Source organism: Molothrus ater, chromosome Z, assembly GCF_012460135.2.
Source record: "Molothrus ater isolate BHLD 08-10-18 breed brown headed cowbird chromosome Z, BPBGC_Mater_1.1, whole genome shotgun sequence".
Classification (NCBI taxonomy): domain Eukaryota; kingdom Metazoa; phylum Chordata; class Aves; order Passeriformes; family Icteridae; genus Molothrus; species Molothrus ater.
Window position 1 is genome coordinate 300,880 of NC_050511.2, and position 22,700 is coordinate 323,579.

General features: G+C 48.4%; 1 protein-coding gene across 1 annotated transcript; it reads right to left on the reverse strand.

Moving 5' to 3' along the window:
* Window positions 1-80: 80 nt before the first annotated feature.
* ATP8B1 (ATPase phospholipid transporting 8B1) lies at window positions 81-22,700 on the reverse strand. Its single transcript, XM_036402520.2, has 30 exons — window positions 22,630-22,700; window positions 22,160-22,330; window positions 20,309-20,412; window positions 14,114-14,306; window positions 11,059-11,156; window positions 10,647-10,760; window positions 10,069-10,167; window positions 9,911-9,972; window positions 9,422-9,494; window positions 9,244-9,314; window positions 8,816-8,898; window positions 8,499-8,657; window positions 8,244-8,332; window positions 7,777-7,967; window positions 7,485-7,693; window positions 7,020-7,063; window positions 6,747-6,903; window positions 5,980-6,168; window positions 5,643-5,755; window positions 5,255-5,419; window positions 5,048-5,159; window positions 4,758-4,833; window positions 4,514-4,646; window positions 4,003-4,288; window positions 3,196-3,419; window positions 2,693-2,776; window positions 2,183-2,428; window positions 1,892-2,030; window positions 1,680-1,810; window positions 81-1,170 (listed from the first exon to the last, which is right to left on the reverse strand). Exons 4-30 carry the CDS (start codon window positions 14,292-14,294, stop codon window positions 946-948), a joined length of 3,753 nt encoding a protein of 1,250 aa, XP_036258413.1. The 5' UTR covers window positions 14,295-14,306; window positions 20,309-20,412; window positions 22,160-22,330; window positions 22,630-22,700; the 3' UTR covers window positions 81-945.

Genomic DNA, 22,700 nt, shown 5'->3' on the forward strand with positions numbered 1-22,700 from the left:
GGCAAAGCCGGCCGCGTCTCCTCCCCGCCAGGTGCTGACACGTCGGCACGGTCCGGTCTAACCCCCGGAGCCATTGCAAGGAAGTGCACTATCGCGTATTTATTTGCATTACACTTTTGAAATGTACATTCCATTGAATGAGAGCTGTAGGTCATAATTGTTACTATAAAACCATTTCAATAATTAGCTTTTAGCTCGGGAGGGGGAAGTAGATAAAAGTGAAACATTCAAACACATCAACTCCTGTAAAGAATGTGCAAATGTAAAGAGACTGATAAAACCACTTTTTACACTGTAAGAACTGAGGCACCAGCAACTGAAATACGTTCCAATGAAAGTGACTGATTTCTAGTTATCCATCACTGACTGTCCAGAACTGAAATGAATCGCTTGTGCCAGCTCCAGGGGCAGCTTCCAGAGCTGAGATCTATCCTGATTCCTAATCCAATGCGACACGGTCAGGAGTTTATCACCAAAGACATCCCGGCTCAGCGGTGACAGTTCGGATGGGAGCATCCAGGGCCCTCTCCAGGGCCGAGCACCCCACATGCCATCATGTCTGAGCAGTTAATGAAATGGAGCACACAAGCGAAATCGCTTCCAATGACAAGGATGAAATGTAGATACAGTTTTATACCAGCATAGTATTCAAAAGTGAAAAGTCTGCAATTCCAGGCATCACTAAAAACAGACACTGCTGGGTTTCCATTCCCAGCACGTGTATCCTTCACTGTCATACAGAGCACTCACACAAGGATCAGTAGTTCCACGGAGAACTCTTGGCCTCTCTGTGCTCCCAGGAGTCCAAACCCAGAAACTCCTGTGATAAGACATAAAAATCTTCACATCCTTATGCCAGGTGTTTGAACGAGACGCTGAGTTTGCCCGGAACAGTTGTGTGCAGTCGCTGTGACAAGCAGCCCCGGCCGGCAGGCGGGCAGTGCCTCAGCTGGTGTCGCGCGTGTCCCCGGAGCCCGGCCCGGCCAGCACGGCGTCCAGCGGGGCGCGCCGCTTGCGGATGCTGCGCCCCGAGGCGATCAGGTCGGCGTAGCCGCGCTGGTGCGAGAAGGCGTAGGCGGAGCGGCGGGCGGACACGCCGCGGCGGAACGCGCTCTGCCGCCGCTTCCACTGCTGCTCCTCCAGCAGGTACTTCCGACGGTTCCTCTGGATCTGCGCGCACGCAAACACACCGCGGGGCGTGCATTAGGCAGCATCACCACAGCTGATCTGTTCTCATAGCTGTGTGCTGGCTCAAGGCAGAGCAGGTAGCCAAATCCATCCCCTACACTCTTGAACTGTAACCCTGGCACTCAGCCCAGCCTAAATTAAACCCAAACTAGGGCACTCAGCAGCCTCATGGGGTCTCGGGGGCACCACCAGATCTCAGCCAGGCACACGAGGAAACAGCCCCCACTGAGCTGCTGCCTCTGGCCAGCCCTGCAGCCACTCTGCTCACGGGACCCAAGCCAGGCTTGTGTCACTCTCTGAAGGGCACCATCACTCACTTGTCTCTAACATTATCACAAAATCCCAAAATGGCTTGGGTTGGAAGGGACCTTAATGCCCATCTCGTCCTACCCCTTGCCATGGGCTCTTCCACGAGCCCACACCTTAGCACTGACACCAGCCCCTGTAAATAAACACCTGCCACATTCACCCAAGTACCAGATTTCACTCACTTTATCGCTCTCCGAAGGCCAGATTGTCATGGATAGAAAGCGCTGTGCCACTACGGGCAGTAAGCAAATGGCAATGGTTAAAATCATGGTAAGCCAAAGGTATGGCTGCCGCAGAGCATTCGGAGCAGTTCCTGGGAATAAAAGGAGCAAAAGTTAATTTATGACAACGCTACATCAGACAGGACTGAGAACCACAAAGCACCAGGACTGACCTGTGAACTGAAAGCCAGAAGGGAAGAGAACATGGATTCCGGCACTGTGAAAGTCAAACGTGATCCCAAAGTAAATTGCAATACTCCCAAATACTGAAAAAGCATTAACAAAAGTCCAGTATGATGTATCCAGGCCAATCTAAAGGCAAACAAAAGTGCCAAATGAGTTTCTTAATTCCAAATAATGTCAATTACTTCTTACATGTTGTTACCTTTCTAGTAGAGAAATTTAGAACAGTGAGCAGAAAGCGTTCTCAGAACACCAGAACTCAGGGAACTAAGCTTACTTGCCTGAAAATTGACCACAAATATCAGAGAGGATGCTGCTGTGACAGCAAAGGACTGATAATCTGCAGGGGCTTCTCCGTCTTGTCCCATAGATATAAGGTAGGCTCCGTACGGGATGAAGAAGATGATCAGTGAAGTTACAGCTCCATGGAGCAAACTTATAAAGAACTTCTTGTAGTTGAAAAGTAAATCTCTCTGACCCAAAATATAGAGTCTGGGGAAACGAAGGCTCAGTTTGTCGCTCACATCCTTAATAAAGAGGAAAAAGAAAAAAGAAAGTTGTGAATTGTTGTTCTCAACCTGAGGTTTGGAGAGTGAGAAGCTGAACTATACAGTGTCCCAAAGGGAATGGCAGATCCTTTCTCTTTCCAATAGCAGGGATTTGCACAGAGTAATGCAAAAGGAAGGCGTTCTTAAAAGCCACAAAACCAAACCTCGTTTCATGGACAACCAGTGTAACTTAGATCTGGTGACAGGTGCCTTGGATTCATTGTTGTAACAACATGGGGATACCTGGTCGAGCAAGCCGACGAGCAGGACCGGGAGGCTGGAATACAGCACGTTGTACAGTGTGATGAACCAGTCCTCGTAAGCTGTCTGCAACACAGGGGCAATTGCAGGTCTTGGTGATTTCATTTGATTACATCCTTCCCCTCCAGCTCCTGAGAAAACTCACATGTGCTTTTACTACAGCTCTAAGTTCCCTTTCTTGGTGTTCACCCAAAGGCAGCAGCACCTTGGCTCAGGCTCTGCTGAAGCTCTTTAGTCTGTGTTAAGCTGCCCCACTCCTTCCAAATGTTCCTCCCTGTACAACAGTGATCCTGACTTCAGTGCTCTGGAATCATACCTAACTGCTTGTAACTAACTCGCTCAGTACTCATCACATCCTCTTGCAGAAATCACTGGTGACAACTTCACCTTCCTGACACTTGCCAGGTTAAGCCTTTGCTGTTCCACACTGACAGAAGCACCTGCTTGTTAACCTGTTGTTATCCCACATGAGCACACCTTCCTACCTGGGCAGAGAAGCCATTGAAGAACGAGTACCAGATGTGGACCAGCGTGAAAGCGAAGTTTTTGTAGAAGAAGTATCTCAGGAACTTGCACATCCTGATGTAGGACCAGCGCCCGTGGACCAGCAGCAGCCGCTGGAGGTAGCGGAACTGTCCGAAGGAGTAGTCACTCGACATGACAGCCTGCATGCCCTCCTGGCCACTGATCCCAACTCCAATGTGGGCAGCTGGGTGAGGGACACAAACACCACACACTAGGTTGGACAGAGGGACAGGAACACCACCAGGGCCATTTCTACTGTCACCTGGACTGTCTGTCGGTGCCTGTTCTGTCAGAATGCACCTGGGAAATTTGACCAAAGGAGAACCAAGCGATGAGACAGTGAGTAAAGTGCTGAACAAACTGGGCAGGCAGTTTACAAACACCCTTGGGACAGAAACCCTATCCTAGACATTTTTTCCTCACTTGCATCTCTTGGAAAGCAGAGCAGGTACAATCTGGGATGGCTAATGCCACCAGGCAGGGGGTAACCAAGCTACTGCTTTGGTCTTTACGTTACAGTTCTGTAACACACAGCATGAGAACAGATTCCTGCTCAGGGAATGTCTACAGAAAAAAAAATAGATCAGGAAAAATCACTAACCATTTCCTAAAGTGCTTCCTCAGAAAGGGAAACAGGCACAGAAGCTAAAAGGCCCACGGCAGCAAAGCAGATGGAAGAGTCTTCTGACAGAGAGGGACAGTGGAGAGACCGCAGGAGCAGGCCAGAGGAGATCTGTCCTAGCGGGAGAGCTTGACAGCTGCCTTACTTTTGATCATGTTCACATCATTGGCCCCGTCCCCGATGGCCAGGGTGATGGCCTTCTTGTACTTCTTCACCAGCTCCACCACCATGGCCTTCTGCTTGGGTGTCACACGGCAGCAGATCACAGCCCTGCACTCGCAGGCCAGATCAACAAAGTTCTTCTGCTGCTGCTCCTTGTAGGCCTCTGCCCTTCTCCTTTTCTCAGTTTGTTTTTTCTTCTCTTCTGCTGTTCTGGGGAATTTCAGTTTAAGTTTCTTTTTCTTCTTCTTCTTCTCCAGCAGGATTTCATTCTGTGAAAAAAATAAAACATACTGTATTCTCTTCTGCACCTTTCCCAGTCCTACTCCAGGCACTGCCTGACAACACACCTGAGGTCATGATGCTCCCAGCATCCATTTCTGGCATTTTAATGAACTGCTTGTGCAGACAAAGGAACAGAGTCCTCAGTGAGAGACACTGCAGGCTGGTGGTGCCCCAAAACCCCAAACACTCGGGAGAACAGCCTTTGTACATACCAGCCAGGAACCAGTGATGATCAGAGCCCGGTCTCTGCTGCCCTGGAAGAATGGCTCGTTCATTCTGAGAGAGGAATGTGGACTGGATCCAGCCCTGTTCCTCTGGTTTTCCAGCCTCGTTTGAAGGAGAGCACTGGAAAGAGAGGGGGATACTGTACTGAAAAGTCAAGGATAAACTTTAAACTAGGTCAGTCCCAGACTGAAAATCCTGAAAACTTACTAACTCCTGTGTGTTTTTACTTGCCTGGTATCTTCTCCATAGCAGATAGCTGTTTCCTCTGTTAGGAGTTCACAAGAAAATCCAATATTTTCAGCAGTTTCTACAAAAAAAATTAAGAGAGGGAAGTATTTACTGAAAGTTCTGCCACAAGCAATTGTTAGGAGCAGCCAGAAGTGATCTTAAGATCACCTCAAGTGATCTTAAGTAATTTCTGATTTACATTTCAGTATGAGAATTCCCTTTCAATGCCACAGTGTAGATGAACAGGCAAACATCCTCCTGTTTTTAGCTGTTAGGCTGTAAGTAACCCCCACCTTTTTTGTCACCAGTAAGCACCCAGATTTTAATGTCTGCTTTGGAGAGCCTGGAGATAGTTTCTGGAACTCCATCCTGTAGTTTGTCTTCAATAGCTGTTGCACCAAGCAGCTGGAAGGCATTTGAAACACAGGTGGTTAGTAGCATTGAAACATGTTTCTCTTAATATAAGAATTGAAATGTACTAAAAATGTACAGCTCCTTACAATCAAGTTTTTTTCTATTTCCTCATACACTTTGTCCAGAGCTTCATCCCGGTGACTTGTAGCTAAACTGGCCTCCAGAAACTTTTTATTCCACTCTTCAAATTCATCCTGGCTTATGTCTCTGTAGCACAGGCAGAGTGTCCTGAGAGTTTCATTTGCAAAGACCTGAAAAATAATTAAAACCACATATATCAAAAAAGAAAACTCTTCATTTCCAATCCAAACACGAGGGCAAGAACATGAGCATTTCACAAGTTCGACAGACCAAGTCCAACTTTCAGAACCAATTGCAGGTTTCCATTTGTCTTAATAGCTTAGGAAAAGGAAATTAGTAACACTACTGTTGGAAAGAAACAATTTTTGTTTTAAAAAGAGCATACAAACATACATCAAGGGCCTCTTCTGTGGCTTCTCTCTTGACGTTCCTGGGGTGCAGCCGCTCATAAATCACCGTATCAGCCCCTTTGCAATACAGCCTGATATTGCCACCGGACTCTCTTACTGTGGAGGGAAACAGCAGAGGTGGCACCCTTACATGGAGGAATCATTTCAGATTGGATTTTTCAGCCTACTGCCAAGTACCAAAGTGCAAGATGGTGTTTCTTCTCCAGTGAGCTCAAACGTGCCCCAGAACTGGTAATTCTTGACCCCAGCTTCCTCTGCACATCCCTTTTCACCCCTAAACAAGTGACCTTCTCCACACAGGCTGGTGGCAGCCAGCTTACCAATGACAGACATCCTCTTCCTGTCGCTGTTGAAATCCAGGATGGCCAGGACATCGTAGGTCCTCTGGACGCCCATCTCACTGATGGTGATGGTGTTCTGCGTTCGGGACAGGAACACGTACCCGAAGTTGCGCGCGGCCGTCACCAGCGCCCCCTCATCCGGGGAGGCTGCCTGGTAGTGGAGCTGACCTGCAGGATGCAGCCAGCACACAGCTGAGGGTGCAGCTGGACACTGCTGCAGCACCCACCAGCAGGGCACACCGAGAGCAGCGACCACAACGCCCCAGTCTGTTACCGTACTGCCCAAACAGGAGCAGTCCTCAGCCTGCTTCCCTTCACATACTAAAGCAAAACTCCACGTTTTACACCTCAACATCCTAATTTCTCAGTCCAGTCATTTAAACATTTTCAAAAGAAGCTCCAAAACACAAATCCTTGGCCAGAGACACCAATACAGTGAGTGGAAACAACCCCAAAAACATTGAGAACAAGAAAGGATGGGACACTGTTGGTTTCATGGAGATTTTACAAAGATGGGAGTAAAGCAATATTCATATTCCATGTTGTAATTGAATCTTCCAACCCATGAATTCATGAATTCAATAGCTGATCACCTCTACATTTAGTTTTGTTTAATTTAAAAGGCAGCCTAACACTCCTTCCTTATGGTATCAGCATTAGTTGCAGATGTCTCCCTCATGGAACTGAATTTGAATTATTGTTTTCTGCTACACAAGGAAAACAAACTAAGCAAAAGCCACACTCACCATCAGAAGTGTCAGCCATGACTGTGTGACAAATAGCAAGCAGAAAAAAGAACTTCTGGATTTCTGGCTCCTTTCCAGCCTTTATTTGCTCTATCAGATAGTGATCATAGAATAAGAACTTTCCATCTGCGTACACATTCCAGCTGAAATCAACTTGCTGCTTAGACAAGAGGGGAAGAGAGGCTGAGTCACCAAGGCGCCGTTGCTTTGTGGCCACCCGCATCTCTCCATCCCGTGGATGGGACCAACAGGATGGACCCGGGCTGGACCTACCTCTGCGTGGCTCTGGAGCTGCCCTGCTGCGTCCCGGCAGTCCCCTGCAAGGCAAGCACCCGCACTCAGGGCACCAGGCACAGCAGAGCTTTTACAGCCCACCACAAACTAAAACATATCCACCACATGGACTGCCACCCGAGGGAAAGGAAAAGGACAAACTGCTGCTCACACTACACGTTCCTTGTCTGTTTCTTGACTTTGTCCCCAGAGCATTTCTTGTGAAAGCAAATTTGTACAAAAAATTGTGCAAATTACCGATTTTCAGTTTTTCTGAAAGCTGAGATGTTCCCACTAAAGTTACTTAATTTCCACTTTGTAAGTGGGAAAACCCCAACAGCTCAACCCCATGCTTTACCCAGTGCCAGGTCTAAATTGTGGAACTTCAGCTGGAACTAAGAGAACTTGTATGTACCTGACCTCTAGCAGGTATTAGAATTCCTCCTCTTCCTTTGCACAGCTTACCGTATCTTTGCCCATTTATGCAACACTTTTTAAAGGTCATGATGTTCTGTGTGAGGGTTCCAGTCTTGTCAGAGAAGATGTACTGGATCTGGCCCAGCTGCTCGTTCAGCGTGGTGGTCCTGGCCTTGGCAGGCGTGTCCTTCTCGGGGTAGTACATCTGCAGGTCCCAGTTGATGAAATAGCTTTGGCCAAAGCGAATCACTTCCACACTGAATCAAAGAGAAGGAAGGTTCTCACTCCCAGCTGCAGCTCCCGTTTCCACCCAAAGACAGCTCCTCAGGTACCGCCCTACCTCACGTAGAGGGAGATGGGCACCATGGTGTTGAGGACAATGATGTATCCCCAGAAGGTGAGGAAGCCCCGGTAGGCAGGGCTGGAGTCCTGAGCATCGTACAGGTACCAGGAGGAGTTGCCAATCTGCTGCTCCCAGTAGGTGTGACCGATGGCCAGCCCAGCTGACAGCAGGATAAGGACCACGATGATCTGCAGGGCACAGAGAGGCCTCTCACACTTCAGGAACATCTGCTCCACTTAAATCCCAAATCCCCATGTTCCTAACAGAATGTGACAGCTTTTTGTGAGGAGAAATGGAGGAAACATTTCCCACAAAGGCAGATTTCAGATTTCCTCCTGGTCCATCCCAGCTCAGCAGGCCAGAAAAAAGTCAAAATATATTTATTACATACACACAGGAAGAAGCTGCCTAACTTCACATTCACTATGCACTTAAAATCCTAATTTAAAAAAAAAAAGGCTTACAGTATAAACCATGTAGTTCATAAGGGAGTCAATTTTTGTCCTTTTAAATCTTGTCTTTCCACTATTTTTCATTATTTTTGTGTCAGCACCTAAAAATAAAGAGTGAAAAATTAAAAAAAGGGAAAGATAGGAGAAGCAAACACATGTCAGTATTACAGTTTTACCAAACTGGGACATGAAATACAGTTGGTATCTATAGGATGAAGATTCTTTTTCACTCTGCAGGTGTGCTTTTAGTGGGGAGATATTACACACCTGCAAATATGACCATTCCATGGCAGAAGTCCGTGTTCCTGATCTTACAGCCACGCAACAAAATCTTATCAGCATCCAGGGGATAAATTGAGTTTCTCCAGGATAACGTTCCTGTAAACTTATCCAGTCGGTTATTGGGTTCTTCACATTCAACCAGACCTAGAAAATGTGGAGAGAATGTGTTTAATGTACAAGTTAAATCCAAATGCATTGACTTGTACCCACCATCAATATCAAAGTCGCTTTGCTTTACTTTTATTGACTTGCAAACGATTTGAGCTAGGTTCTAACAGCATTAGGTGTAGAACTGTACCAACCATCAAAGTCTGCCAGGGCACTTTCTTCCTGAAGGTGTCTGTGTGTCACCTCTAGGGCCATTTTGAATTTTAAGTTAGTCTCACTAAGAAGAAAAAATAAAAAGGTGATTGTATTGAAACCGTGGATAGAGGAGAGAAGTTTAAACACAATTAAATTAAGGTACCACCACTTCTCTGGGCAACCTATACTAAAGTAAAAAATAAATTCATGTCCTTCCCCCTTTCTTCCTATGTCACATTCTCCAACACTTTTGATGTGCCTGTAGCACTCCAGTGGACAAGTTTTAATGATTCTTGAATTGTGGGAATCAGCAGCTGGATACAGTTCCCCAGGTGTGGCTAAACAAGTAGAGTCTAACATACACAATCCTTGCTCTTTTCCTACTCAGCCCAAATTAACTCCAAGACATCCTTAAGTAGAACCTTACCCATCCAGTTCAGCTGTCTCCACATAGCACAGACTGTTTGGTTCTGAGCTGGACAGCAGCAAAATATCAGCCTAGGAAACAAATAAATACACATCAAACAAAGCCAGGTAAAAATTCCTACAGAGCTCTCTTGAAACATCAAACAAATGTATCTGAAGCAGGAACAAAAGGAACTTACAGGAACAAAAGTATTTTTCTTCAGACGAACGACATCACCAACTTTGATATCTTTCCATTTAGTGGCTTTGAACCTAATACCAAAGATAGTTTAATAATTATTACTTTTAAACTAGAACACAATGCACTCTATAAAGCTTACAGTACTGAACTTTCCTTAGGAAAAAAATGACCTTTTGGTGTGCTGTGGGTTTGCCTCTCAGAAACTGCAATTTTACAGCTCAGAAGCCAACCTACCTCTCCTCTTCCCACTTCACCTAGTTATGAATTCCTGTCCTGCTCTCCAAAGAAGTTGCTCTTAGCACAGATTTAGTCCTGGAGAATTAACTTTAAATGACTCCTTTAAGCAATTCTTTTCCAGTTTCAGTTAGGTTTTCAGACAGAGAACAGAGCTGAGCCTTTCTTGTCATCTACAGCTTCAGATCTGTGGCAAAGCTTAGCAACAGGGACACGATCATCCCTGACAGAGCTCAGAGGGCAATGCACAAACCTTCCATCCTTGATGACATCACATGTCCTGTTATTGACCTCGTTGTCCATCCTGTGACGAGCCTGAAACCGGAGCAAACAATGCCCTGTGTCACAACAGGAGACATGAGCTGCACTGGGAGGGTTTTGCTTTTTCTATTTACAGAACATGGTTCTTACAATGTCATCCACCAGGTCTTTGACTGCAGTTATTCCCAGCACCAAGAGCAAGGGCACCAGAGTTGTGTACCATGACAGGGTACTTATTTGAGGAATCGACTGCAAAAGACCAATAAAATCAGGTCAGTACGGGATCATCAATCAAATTGAAATCAGAGATATGTCACAGTGACCTGGCTAGAGAAAAAAAACAACACATCAGAGAGAATTTTAAGTCAGGTTGTGAAAATGAACAAAAGAAGAGTTTGCCTGTTACATTACTTGGGAATCAGCTTCCCTTTAACAATTGCACTGGCTCGTATAGTCTGGTGGTGATTCTGATTTATGGGATGAACTCAAAAAACATCTTTTCCTCATGAAATTCATGAGCTCTGCAATGAGTTCATTCAAATCCTGTGCAACTAGCTCATCCCAGAAGCCCGCCATAGCTCATCCAGATTTGCTGCAGGTTTCTGTTATGATGGGTTTGGTCTCTGCAGCAGTGCCCCTCAATTCCCTGACAGGACAGCAGTGAACTGTGTCATAAATATTATTGAGCTCAGATTCCCTTCACAGTGAGTACTCTCCATCTTGCTTACCTGCAATATGAGAAGAACAAGGAAATAGAAGTTGGCTGCTCTCTTGAACTGTTCAAACAGATTCAGAGGTAGAAAAGTGATGGGGTTGTACTTGTACGTCTTAATTGCATTTCCCTGTGGGAGAAACCCAAATATCACCAGTCACACAGCGGAGCTTCTCTTTCCAACACAAATGTACAGTGCACAGGTTTAAGTTCCTAATTCTCTATCTCACCTTAAACATGTCTCTTGATAGACGCCTGATTTTCCATTCTAAAACCCTAACCCAGTTATTCTTCCCCCCCCTGCTGGAAACACCGAGGAATTGTGAACGGTGGCTTTTACCCCACTCGCCAGCCATTCCAAAGACCTTGCTGGGATTAAGGAAGAATTCACCCGACAATTAGCACCTCATTGGGATAAGACAATTTACCGCATATTTGCTTTTCTTGAAGCACAGGAAGATTGTTCTCTTGAAGCCCGGCTGATCATAGAAACGCTGGTCGTTTGCTTTAACTTGCCAGCTGCAGTCTGGAAGGGACAAAAAGAGTTGAAAAGTGTTACAAACACGAGGGAACAAATCTGCCACTTTCAGGTTTTCTCTCAATCATGTTTTAAAGGTACTTTCGACTGAAGCAAAGTCAAACACCCGCTTTATAATACATCTCCTTAAAGAAACCTTTTCAAGGCATTTCCAGGCTGTTTGTCTTTATTAGCAATTCCAGTACATTCAGAGGAAGGGAGAAGCTTGCTTAACATTTGAAAGTTCCGTGGGACACCTGCACAGTAACATTTATTCATGCTAAATTCCCTTCTCTCCCCTCTTCTGGTTTGCCTCTGTGAGGCCCGTGAAGCGCTAAGCACTCCAACCCAGGTATGTGTCTTGCTGGAAACGAAGAGGTCAGTTCACCTTTTGAAGGCAATTAATTGATTTAACCACACTGTGCCATGCTCTTCATTCACACTCATTAGAAAATACACATCCGAAGCGCTCATTTTATTTCTTCAGCCAGCAGATTTCGTTCGATTGTGAGAAAACTCAGGAACAGGAATTGCATCCATCACAATTTTCTGTGCCCGCTCTTTCACGGGCTTTCCTTCCCAGGCCCTTCAGCTGCCGTTTGCAGCACGGACACCCTGTGCCACAGCCGCACACCCGGGCCCTGCCCATCCCGGGAGCTCCTTCCCCAGGTTTGGAAGCCGGCTCCCGCAGCTCTGCCTGCCTGGGAAGGATGACGCAGGCAGGGTTTGGAAATGCAGCTCTCCTGACTCACGGGCCAAGCATCTCCCTTCTCCTGCAGCCCACAGGGATTGTCCCTAGTGCTGCTCTTCCTGGTCCCATGAGATCCTCTGCACCACGGACCGGGTGAAACTGCCGGCGGCAGAGGCGTGGGCACGGCTGTGACTAACACTTCAAACCCAAATCCAACTGCAAAGGTGGTTTTGTTTTTCCCACCCACCACAGAGCAAATTCCACGCTGACATATCTGGACTTTTCCTGGGACTACACAACTTTCATTTCCAGCACCTTCTGGTTACAAGCCCAGAAGATAATAGAGAAATATTTATCTCGAGGAAGAATGTTTTGAGTTATTATATGCATTATTTAGAAAGTTACTAAGTTTGTCAAAATGACAGGGCATAAAGAAAAACAAAGTCTACACAAACATTTCTTTAACACATTCCAAAAACATTGCAGTGTTGATAAAACTGATCGAAAACTGACAAATTAGGTCAGAGGTAAAACCTGCAGGAAGGAAGCTCCTCAAAATTACTTTGAAGTGTGATACTAACACCAAATATTTGGCAAGCTGCTTTGGTAATTCATCAACTTTGAAGGATGTCATCATAAAAAAAATCTTAAACTAAACATGTGACGGGTGCTTGTAAAATGACAGCACACAACAGGTGGTTATGAAATGAGAGCTGATCAACTGTTCCCACACAAACAGGAGAAAATCTGTATAAATTACAGACGCTTTGGTTAATTGAAAATACTCTCATTGCAGCATGAGAAAAGGGAATTTGGGGGAGCTACAGATGTTTCCTGGGTAGAGGTTCAGAGCAGGGATGCCAGAAAGGCTCCTCCCACTGAGGTTCTTATGCTGGCAGCAGCCACAGGCTGTACCTGCCAGTTCCTTGGAACTCCTCCTACTCACCTTTTACCTTTTAGGAAACTCATGAGGCTATAAAATGAGCAGTGAGGGGGAAATCTGCTCTGCACAAGCAGAAATTCAGGGAAAACACTGAGCACAGCTAAATGTTTATGCTGGAGCCCGTTTCCAGAGGGCTGGGAAACCAAGTACCTGAAGGTCTGTCTGAAAGGCTCCCAGAGCACAGGCCATGTACATCCAGGGCCTGCCTTAATTAACAGGAGGCCACCATGCAGCTCATTATCTTTGCGCAAGGAGCAGTGGCACAGAACTGGGCTGCAGCTTGGAATGAAGCTGAGTCTCATTCTGACATTTGTTAAACTGAACTGCAACCAATTTACTCCTCCAGAGTCAGATAAGCCATTCGAAACCTTACCTGACACATAAACACAGAAGTCCAATCGGTCCCTGAGGCTCAGCCTCTGCATCCAGCATCGTGCACTGCCCAAAGCAGGGCCATGGTGCTGTTACCTTTTGTGCCAGGCTCTCAGGCCATGGTGCTGTTACCTTTTGTGCCAGGCTCTCAGGCCATGGTGCTGTTACCTTTTGTGCCAGGCTCTCAGGCCGTGGTGCTGTTACCTTTTGTGCCAGGCTCTCGGGCCATGGTGCTGTTACCTTTTGTGCCAGGCTCTCAGGCCATGGTGCTGTTACCTTTTGTGCCAGGCTCTCAGGCCGTGGTGCTGTTACCTTTTGTGCCAGGCTCTCAGGCCATGGTGCTGTTACCTTTTGTGCCAGGCTCTCAGGCCGTGGTGCTGTTACCTTTTGTGCCAGGCTCTCGGGCCATGGTGCTGTTACCTTTTGTGCCAGGCTCTCAGGGTGTGGTGCTGTTACCTTTTGTGCCAGGCTCTCAGGCCATGGTGCTGTTACCTTTTTTGCCAGGCTCTCAGGCCGTGGTGCTGTTACCTTTTGTGCCAGGCTCTCAGGCCATGGTGCTGTTACCTTTTGTGCCAGGCTCTCAGGCCATGGTGCTGTTACCTTTTGTGCCAGGCTCTCAGGCCATGGTGCTGTTACCTTTTGTGCCAGGCTCTCGGGCCGTGGTGCTGTTACCTTTTGTGCCAGGCTCTCAGGCCGTGGTGCTGTTACCTTTTGTGCCAGGCTGTCGGGCCGTGGTACTGTTACCTTTTGTGCCAGGCTCTCAGGCCGTGGTGCTGTTACCTTTTTTGCCAGGCTGTCGGGCCGTGGTGCTGTTACCTTTTTTGCCAGGCTCTCGGGCCATGGTGCTGTTACCTTTTTTGCCAGGCTCTCAGGCCATGGTGCTGTTACCTTTTGTGCCAGGCTCTCGGGCCGTGGTGCTGTTACCTTTTTTGCCAGGCTCTCAGGCCATGGTGCTGTTACCTTTTTTGCCAGGCTCTCTGCTCTCCTCCGGGTCCCTGCTGGTTTGGTTGGGTCCCAGTTCAGCCCCAGGCTGCCGACTGTCCAGCTCGTCCTCCGTTTCGTCATCGCTGTAGGGCACCACCTCATCGTTGGGCTGGGAATCCTCCTCGAAGGTGGTCTCTGAATCCCTTTCTGAGATCATGCTGCTAGCACCCTGCCAGCATGGGGGACAAGTTAGGGACAAGAGCTCACCTAGCAAGTGCTGGAAAACACATCTCCAGTTTTACTCTGCTGATGCTGCTCACCAAACCCCACATGTGAAACCCCAGAACAGTGCAGGGCACAGGCCGGGTTTTCCAGCTCTGAGCAGGATCAGGGGGCAGCTCTTGTCCCAGGCAGCCCTTGATTACTGTTCTGCTCTGTGTAATTACACTCTGCAGCCCAGGAACACTGTGTGCTCCCAACACAGGGTGTAGGAACTGGGGAGCACACAAACACGTCTCCCAGGGGCCATTACATCATCCCCTGAGGAGCCACAGGAGCTGGAGCCCTGCTTGGCCACAGTGGGACACAGAACAGGGCACGGAGTGCAGTCACACAGCTGATCCTCCATGCCTGCCTGCCCAGCCTCACCCAAGCCAGCCTCACTTCCTCTCTCTTCCCACGGCTGAACATAAGAGTTTGCCACTGCCAGATCCCACATCTCGCTGTCCAGACACCCAAGGACACCAGGGGAGGCATTTTGGCTCAGCCCTGAGCTGCATCAGAGGAGGATGAGCTGAGCTGTGGCCATGCCCATGTGCCCTTAAGCTGTGCCTCGAGTGGACATCTCCAGCCATCGCTAGCTGTGATCCTAATCCTGAACCACACATCAGTTCCCAGCTTGCCCCCTGACCCGCCTCACCACCATGGCACTGCCTTTGCTAACAAACTCAGCAACCAGCAGGGCTGGCACCGAACCTGCTGACATCCCCTCAGCTTCTGGTTTTGCAAAGCTGAATCGTCTCCCTCCCCAATATGTGCTATAAGAGTGAGATAAATATTCCATGAGCACAGACTGTGCTACTCGAGTGGCAGGCTGCTGGCAGGGAGCCCAAGGCAGGCCATGCTCCGAGCCACAGCGCTGCAGGGCCCACCCAGCACAGACTGACTGCCCACAAAATACAACAAATCCACCAGGCTGAGTGCACAGGAACCCACACAACTTCTCCCAAGACCCACTCAAGCTGCTGGAGGCTTCTCCCTGATGGAATTATCCAGCTGGTCACAAACACAGGTGTAGAACCTGAGACTTCTGTGACAGATCCCGTTTTCCTAAATAACCTTGGAGTTAGGAAATACACTTCAAGCTCCAATTCAGGCCCCTGAATACCTCACTGTGATATTCTCCTCTTTTCTGTGCTTTAATTCTTTCCGTCCTGCTAACACCTCTTGTGGAACTGCTGCGGGGAACAAGTTCCTCCCACACACAGTCCCTAGAACACAAAATGCCACCAGATCTTTGACTGGCTCTCACTCTACAACAACTGAAACAAGCTCATATCGCTGGCACACAGCTGTTAGTCTATTAAATTTTACTGATTAACTGCTTAATGATTAATGAAGTAATTAGTCATGCGAAGGGGTAGATGAGATGTCAAAAACTGCTGCTTTTGTTCTCCATTGCAGATGTGTGCCTGCATGGCAATTCCTTCAATGCCACCAGCAGCAGCCTGCGATGCTCACTGAACAGAGCCCGCCAAGTGACCTGGGGTAAGGTTAAATTAATTGTAGTCACTTTCCCTCCTCAGAGAACTAAACTGCCCTGGAAAACCTCGTTAAGAGAGGAGATCTCATTAAGTGTTACCCTGCAGGCAGCACAAGCCTCTGTGCTGCGGGCACACCATTAGCATGCTGCAGGAGGCAATGAATTGTGCCCGGGGCTGGCCGGGAGCCTGCGGAAAAGCTCCCGCAGCTGGGGGAGAGATGAGAGCTGCTGTGGGACCCGGGGCAAAGCAGCCCTCCCCTGACAGGCCAACAAATTGCTTTAGAGTTAAGTTTCTCGACACCTGGTCAGGAAGAAAAGGGCTGGCTGGGAGGGCAGAGCCATGTCAGAAGTTCAGAGGAAGGTGGGGAGGGATCACGATGTGAAAGGGGAGATGGGAGGAAGCACGGAGCAGCAGAGATGCCAACTAACCCCGAGAGAGCAGGTAAGAGAGGGGAGCACACACCCAGCAGAGCCTGGATGCAGGAAGCACCCAGCAGAAACTCAAGGGGAACAAACATGGCAAGAAGAGAGGGGCCACTACTGCTTCTGGTCACTATTCTGAGGACTGTGGAAACAGTTCATGGAGGGCCTGAGGTGGAACAACAAGGTTGTTAAATACAGTTTGATCAAATACTCAGAGAACACTTTAAAAAGCGGGTTCTTGGCTGCACAGCCCTCAGTTTCTAGTTCCTGACTTGACAGCAGGGGCTGTCACACTGTTTCAGACTGGTTTCAGATCAGAAAACCTTACATTAACCACTTCAGTCCAGAGGAAGCGTCAGCTCACGCTGCCTGGGTGGGTGGGGAGCAACGCCCAGCTCCCAGTTCTGCCTTCCAGCCTGGAAAATCCTGCTGATCCAACAGCAGGATGGATACATGGGGAGATAAAGGAGATCAAAACAGTATTAAGCACAGCTTTAAGTATACCTGATCCACTTTATTTACTAAAAGGGTAAATTCCACAGTGCTTCAGTAACGCAGGTTTTGTGTCTACTTCTGCCTCAGGGCAGGAACCAGATAATTGGGAATAAATTAAACCTTGTAAAAACTCCACTTACTGCATTTGTTTCAAGGCAGTAAACAACAACCCAAAGCAATCTTATTCTAAATTCTTCTCTGGAGAGTCACTGCACATGACACTGCTGCAAGAACCTGGGGTGACTTCTTGCAAATTGGGTCATCAATCAAAGTGCCCTGAAAGTTCAGGAATCCATCTAGAGCAAGGGACATGGATAGTAAAAGGATTAAAATGCCACTAGAGCTGTTATTTTGTGTTTATTATGGATATAAAGACCTACAGGGCTCACCATGACACACCTGCTGACCACCGCAGCCTGTGCACAGCCCACTCCCTGCATGTTCCTGTCCTTGGCACCACATTCTGCACTACCTCACACACTGGGGCAGTGCCAAGCTCAACAGCTGCCCAAACCTGGCCACGCACTGTTCCTCCAGAACACAACAAGAGCAGTATTTTGAGCAAGAATCATAAAGCAAACTCAAATAGTACAAAAAATAACTCAAATGAACTGCTTCAGGTCTCTGGAGTTTAAATAGGACAAAGCTACAGCAAGATGTTTCACTGATTTAACTTGGCATTTAAAAAAGCACTTAAATGCAAAGCCTGATCCTCAGACAGGTAAGATTTATTTCTTTACTAGGTGTTACTGGAGCATCCAGCATTGCAAAACAAAACCTGCTGACTGGAGGGCAGAATACAAACTCCCAGACTGCAGCAGAAAGCCATGTCTGACATCAGCCTCTGGGGTGGGGCTCCCACGAGGATCTGCAGGCAGTGTATGATCACTCCAATTACATTTTCCCTAAGAGACAGCAGTAATTACTCTGCCATCCTCAGCTGTCCCACACTGCTCACCTCGCCAGCAACAGAGAATTGGAGCCAAAATGGGAACATGGACAAAGAGAGCCTGGTGGGGAACAGCACCTGAGAGGGCACTCAGGGCGGCCACCCTGGAGAGCACCAAAGGAGAAGTCAGAGCCCACAGAGCACCTGCATGGCTCCACCAGAGCAGACACCTGTACTCAAGCGGCTCGAGTCCCTACCCCAGCTCATACCCTGAGAGGTTTCAGACTCATCTTTCATCCATGGGCACAGGACTAAGGCATGGCTGTAACAGCACTTGAGACCTGAAACCTGGAATTGCAAAGACAGCTCAGCATCCACTCTCAGGCCATGATCCACCCTCAGCCCAATAACGGCCCAACTGGTACCAGTTAATGCTCCTGGAGTTATTTTTAACACCCCCAAAGCACGGCCAGAAGCCAAGGCTTCAAACAGCAGGATATTGCATTTCTGCTCTCCCCTCAGGAATCCCAGCCTAAGGCTTTGGCAGAGTATGGGCCTTCGTTAAAAATGTGTTCAGCAACTCATCTCCCTGGAACCAGAGCTGCTACAGGGAAACCAGCAAATCATAAACTGGAATTGCTTCCAATAGATCAGATGGATCACTGATTACTCACAGCAGATGTGAAATGTGACTGGTAACAAGTGCTTGGACGGGCTGATAGACAGGTCTTCTGAACAGCTAAAACCTTCCAGGTAATCTTTATGACATTTTGAGAGGAAAAGAAAACAGCAGCTAGAATAGCATGAATCAGCACAAATGGGCCAAGGAAATAACCTTCACTCCAAACAGTACTAAGCTTCAGGTAGATTGCCATGCAAATTACATGCTTAAAGCTGATAAATTTATAGATCTATTTCACACACAACAGCTCCAGTTACTTCCTTGAATGACTGCTTTACAGTAATTGAACACACAAAAATTATATCTCAAAGGGAATGATTTCCCTTCGTCATCTGTTCTCAAACACACTGGCTGTCATATGCACCCTAAGAAAGGAAAGCCCAGCTGCTGGGATGCCCCAGAGAAAGGTGAGCTCAGGAGTTCAGGGAGGTACTTTGAGCCAGCTGAGGCTCAAGAGTGTAGGGTAATGAAACCCAACCGCTGACCCTACACACCTGCCCTGCACCGTGACCCTGGGAACAGCTCCCACTGGAACCTGCCAACACAAGGTGACTCAGAATCACCCCAAAAGGTTAAAGCCTGAGGGATTCCAGTATGGCTGCAGATAAAGTGCTCGTGGGAAGTGATGCACGCTCACAACTCAGGAGAGCACAACGTGTCATACCCACCACAACAGAAGCACCAAGGACTCGGCTCTTCCTGCAAGGTGAGAGGTCCTTGGGGATCCTGTTCTGCCAGTGACAGGTCCCAGAGGAGGCAGCCTGGCTGCACCATCGAGTGCTGCTGTGCATCCAGCCCCTCATTTTACACACACCATTTTTAAATACAAAGTGTACCTATTTGATTCACAATAGTACCTTAACACAGGCACCTGCTACTGCTCTGGAGGCTGGACAAACTCTGAGGATTAAGGACTAATTCCAGTTCCAAGAGACTTTTAAATTGCTATTGTATGCAGCCAACCTTGCAACACTTTGCAAGGAACCAAGCCTGTCCCTCCTGCAATGCCCTAATAACCCTGATTACCTGCACCGTCAGGAGGCAAACACCACAGTAAAACTGTAACATTGGCACCACCAAGCTCTGAAAATCTAACTTCAGAAAGCTGCTGGTGCCAACCAGGCTGCATGCAGGGAGGTGACAGTTCCTCTCCTGAACACACTGCAGCCCTGTTCAAGCAAGCTGAGACACCAAGACCCTGAAACCCCCTAGAGGGAGGAGAGAGGGTTCAGTTCTGTGCTGCTGACAAATGTTCAAGTCCCATCTTGGGGAAAAAAATTAAAATAGAAAGCAGAGGCTATTGTGTACTCCCTGGTGTAGCTACTTATTAAAACTTGTATGAAAATAAGTATGAAGGACTTTCCAATATAACTCATTTATCCTGATGAGCCAACAGGATTTGACACAGGGAAGAGATTAACTAGACACCAAGAATTTAACAGAAAATCGCTCCAAGAAAGAGACCCACAGCTGCCTGAGGTTACACAAAAAGGGCTGAAGATGGGCCATTGCAGAAACCAAATCATTTCCCCATTATCTGCCCTAGGATTTCTCATTAACAGATCTGCAGAGTTCTGTCATTTAAAGTCCAAGGCAAGGCAAGCTATCTCTGCAGAAGATAAGAGGCTTGGGTAACCTTTGCTCAAGCTGCCCTCTCTGAAGGGGTTTCAGCCTGCCTTTTAGAGGGTGTTACCTCGGTCTCGGGGTTCATGTTATACAACAGCACATACTGAGGTTAATAGAGGAAAAAATAATTACTGTTGTGCACACCTAAACTGCACTGTTTGGAGTTAAAGATTTTTGGAACTTCATAGAGAGATTTTTCCTAGCAATCGAAAATTCCGTCACCATCAAAACCAGCAGGTATTTTTAACGGGACTAAATAAAGGTTACTTCCTGCTACCAAGATTGGAGATGCCATTAACACACCTCTTCTGGCAGCATCTGCAATAGACACTGAAGCCATTTTCCTAAACTGACCTTTATCCAATGGAGTGTGTGACTGAAGCCCAGCCTGCATCACAGATGCTGGCACCGGCCACTCACAGAGGATCCCCTGTGTTCATCTTCAAATCAGGCTCCATCTGCAATGAAACAACGTAGAAAATAGTTTATTGGCCGATTCCACCTTGTGTGCACACAATAACAAAAAACTATTCTGTAGAAAAATCGTGACATTTATTTGCCTTGCAAAATTTCTTAGGCTTTGTGTGGAACTTGTTTGTCCTATGACCCTAAGGTGTCTGGGCTCTGTGATAAACCTGTGGCTTGAGGTTGGTGGAGACCTTTCAAAGATATTAACACCCACACCCTGTTTGTAAAGTCATCAGTACATCTTTCCTGTCACCAGCGATTGTCAAATTGTCAAATGAAAATCACATTTCAAGTTTCTATCGGAACACATGGGGAAAACCCAGCACACGTTGCAGAGGGATTGTGTAAGCTTGCCAAAAAGCAGCAGCGCTGTTACAGAGCTGGGCACCTGCCGAGGAGGGCTCAGAGAATCCGGAATGAGAGTGTGCCCTTCACCTTCACCGCGACAAGCACAGAAACAGAGAGGTTAAGTGATTTGCCCAAGGCCATTGGGTAAGTCACTGGCAGAGCCAGGGTTGGGTTTCAGAAGCTCCTGGCCTACGTCCTGCATTCAATTACAGCTGCACAAAGCAGCTCATTTAAAAGAGGCCCGACAAAGCACACGGCCAGGAAGAACATCAAACCCCCTCGGATCTGAAACAACAACAACCAGCCCCCTTTCCACATTTGAGAGCAGGCAGCACTTCAAGCTCTCGGCCCTCAAACAACAGCCACACCAACGAGAGAGCAGAGAAGTAAATTCCAGCTCATTTTAAAATAACTTCAGTGCAAGTGCCTTTTGGAATTCACCATCCCAAACTTCAAAGCAAAGGTCCAGAACATTCACATGCTGTCTTTATGTCAGAACTAAGTGAGAATAATTTAGAAATTACTGAAAATAATCTCTATGATAGCTACAAGTTGACACAGAGACAAACAGAGGCCTGGGACAGGTACAAAAGCAACCAGACTCTAAGGTGACCACCAGTGCAGAAGCTGACAAGGAAAACTTCAAAAATGGCCAGAAACTACTTGTCTTCTAAACCAGGCTTTAAGGGCAAAGACAAATCAAAACCCACGACCAAAGAGAAACCTGAGCAACCCGATCCAGCACAGACACGTAGAGGGAGTTAATCCAGGGACTCATTCCAGCAGCAGCCACCCAGGTGGGGATTGCTCAAGGGCCAGACTGCCACCCCAAACCCCAGCGGCGCCACTCTCCAGAGCCAAACCCCCCTCAGCCCGGGGACCAAACACCCACCCCGGCTGCGACTCATCACCAGCACGCTCCCTGCCAGAGCTCCCGTGCTGTTCGGCCTCTTGGGTTTCAAAGCGCTCCTGCTGACACCCGAGCCAGCGGGGAAATGCTCCATTCCCTGCTCCATCCAGCACAGCTCCGTCCCGGCTCCGAGCAGGGGATGCTCTTTGAGCTAGAGGCACCAAGCACCAGCTAACAGGACCAAGACATCGAATTTGTTTTGTTTTGTTTTCCAAGCAAGTCACTGACCTCACAAGTCACTTGTCCAGTATTTTCTATTGCAGAACTACTGCTCCTTAATGCAGAAACCTATTGCTGCTCTGATGACTGTATAAACACTGACTAATGAGTAATCACCCCGCAGCCCTGAAGGCTGTTCTCATTGTCCACAGGTATGGGGGGGAAAGCCGGGACTAGGGCAACCAGCCCAGGGCCACGAGCTGGAGTGAGTGCCCGGGGGGCTCGGGGAGATCGGAGACAGCCGAGCTGCCTTAGCTCACCTTCCAGCAAACTCCTGCGCTTTCTCTACACTTCACACCGGAGAGACTGCGCTAAGTTCGACCATCACCGGCCGCACATCCCGCGGGTGGGAGCGAGGGGGACGCTGATTCCCGCGGGGTTAAACCCTCCAGAACAACGCGTCGGGGTCCGCGCTCCGAGCAGGGGATGTTCTGGGAAGGAAAGAGAAAAGAAGGGAAGCCGTTCCGGGTGCGCCCGGGCTCAGCTCCGGCCCCACCTGTGCGGCGGGGCGGGGCGGGCCGGGACAGAGCCCGCCCCGACCCCCGGCCCGCTGCGAGCGCGGCACCTGCGGAGGTGGCGCTGGACGGCCCTGGGGTGATGGATGCACGGCAGCACGGGGCCACCGCTCCGCGGCTGCGGCCGGCACCGGGCACCGGGCACCGGCCCCGCAGCCCCGAGCCCCGCGGCCCCGCTCCGGCAGCTGGGCAGGAGCCCCCGGCCCCGGCCTCACCTGCCCCGCGGGTTCCCGCTCGCTCCGAGCGCCTCCCGAGCCCCGCGCCCGCCCCGGCTCCCCGGGAGCCG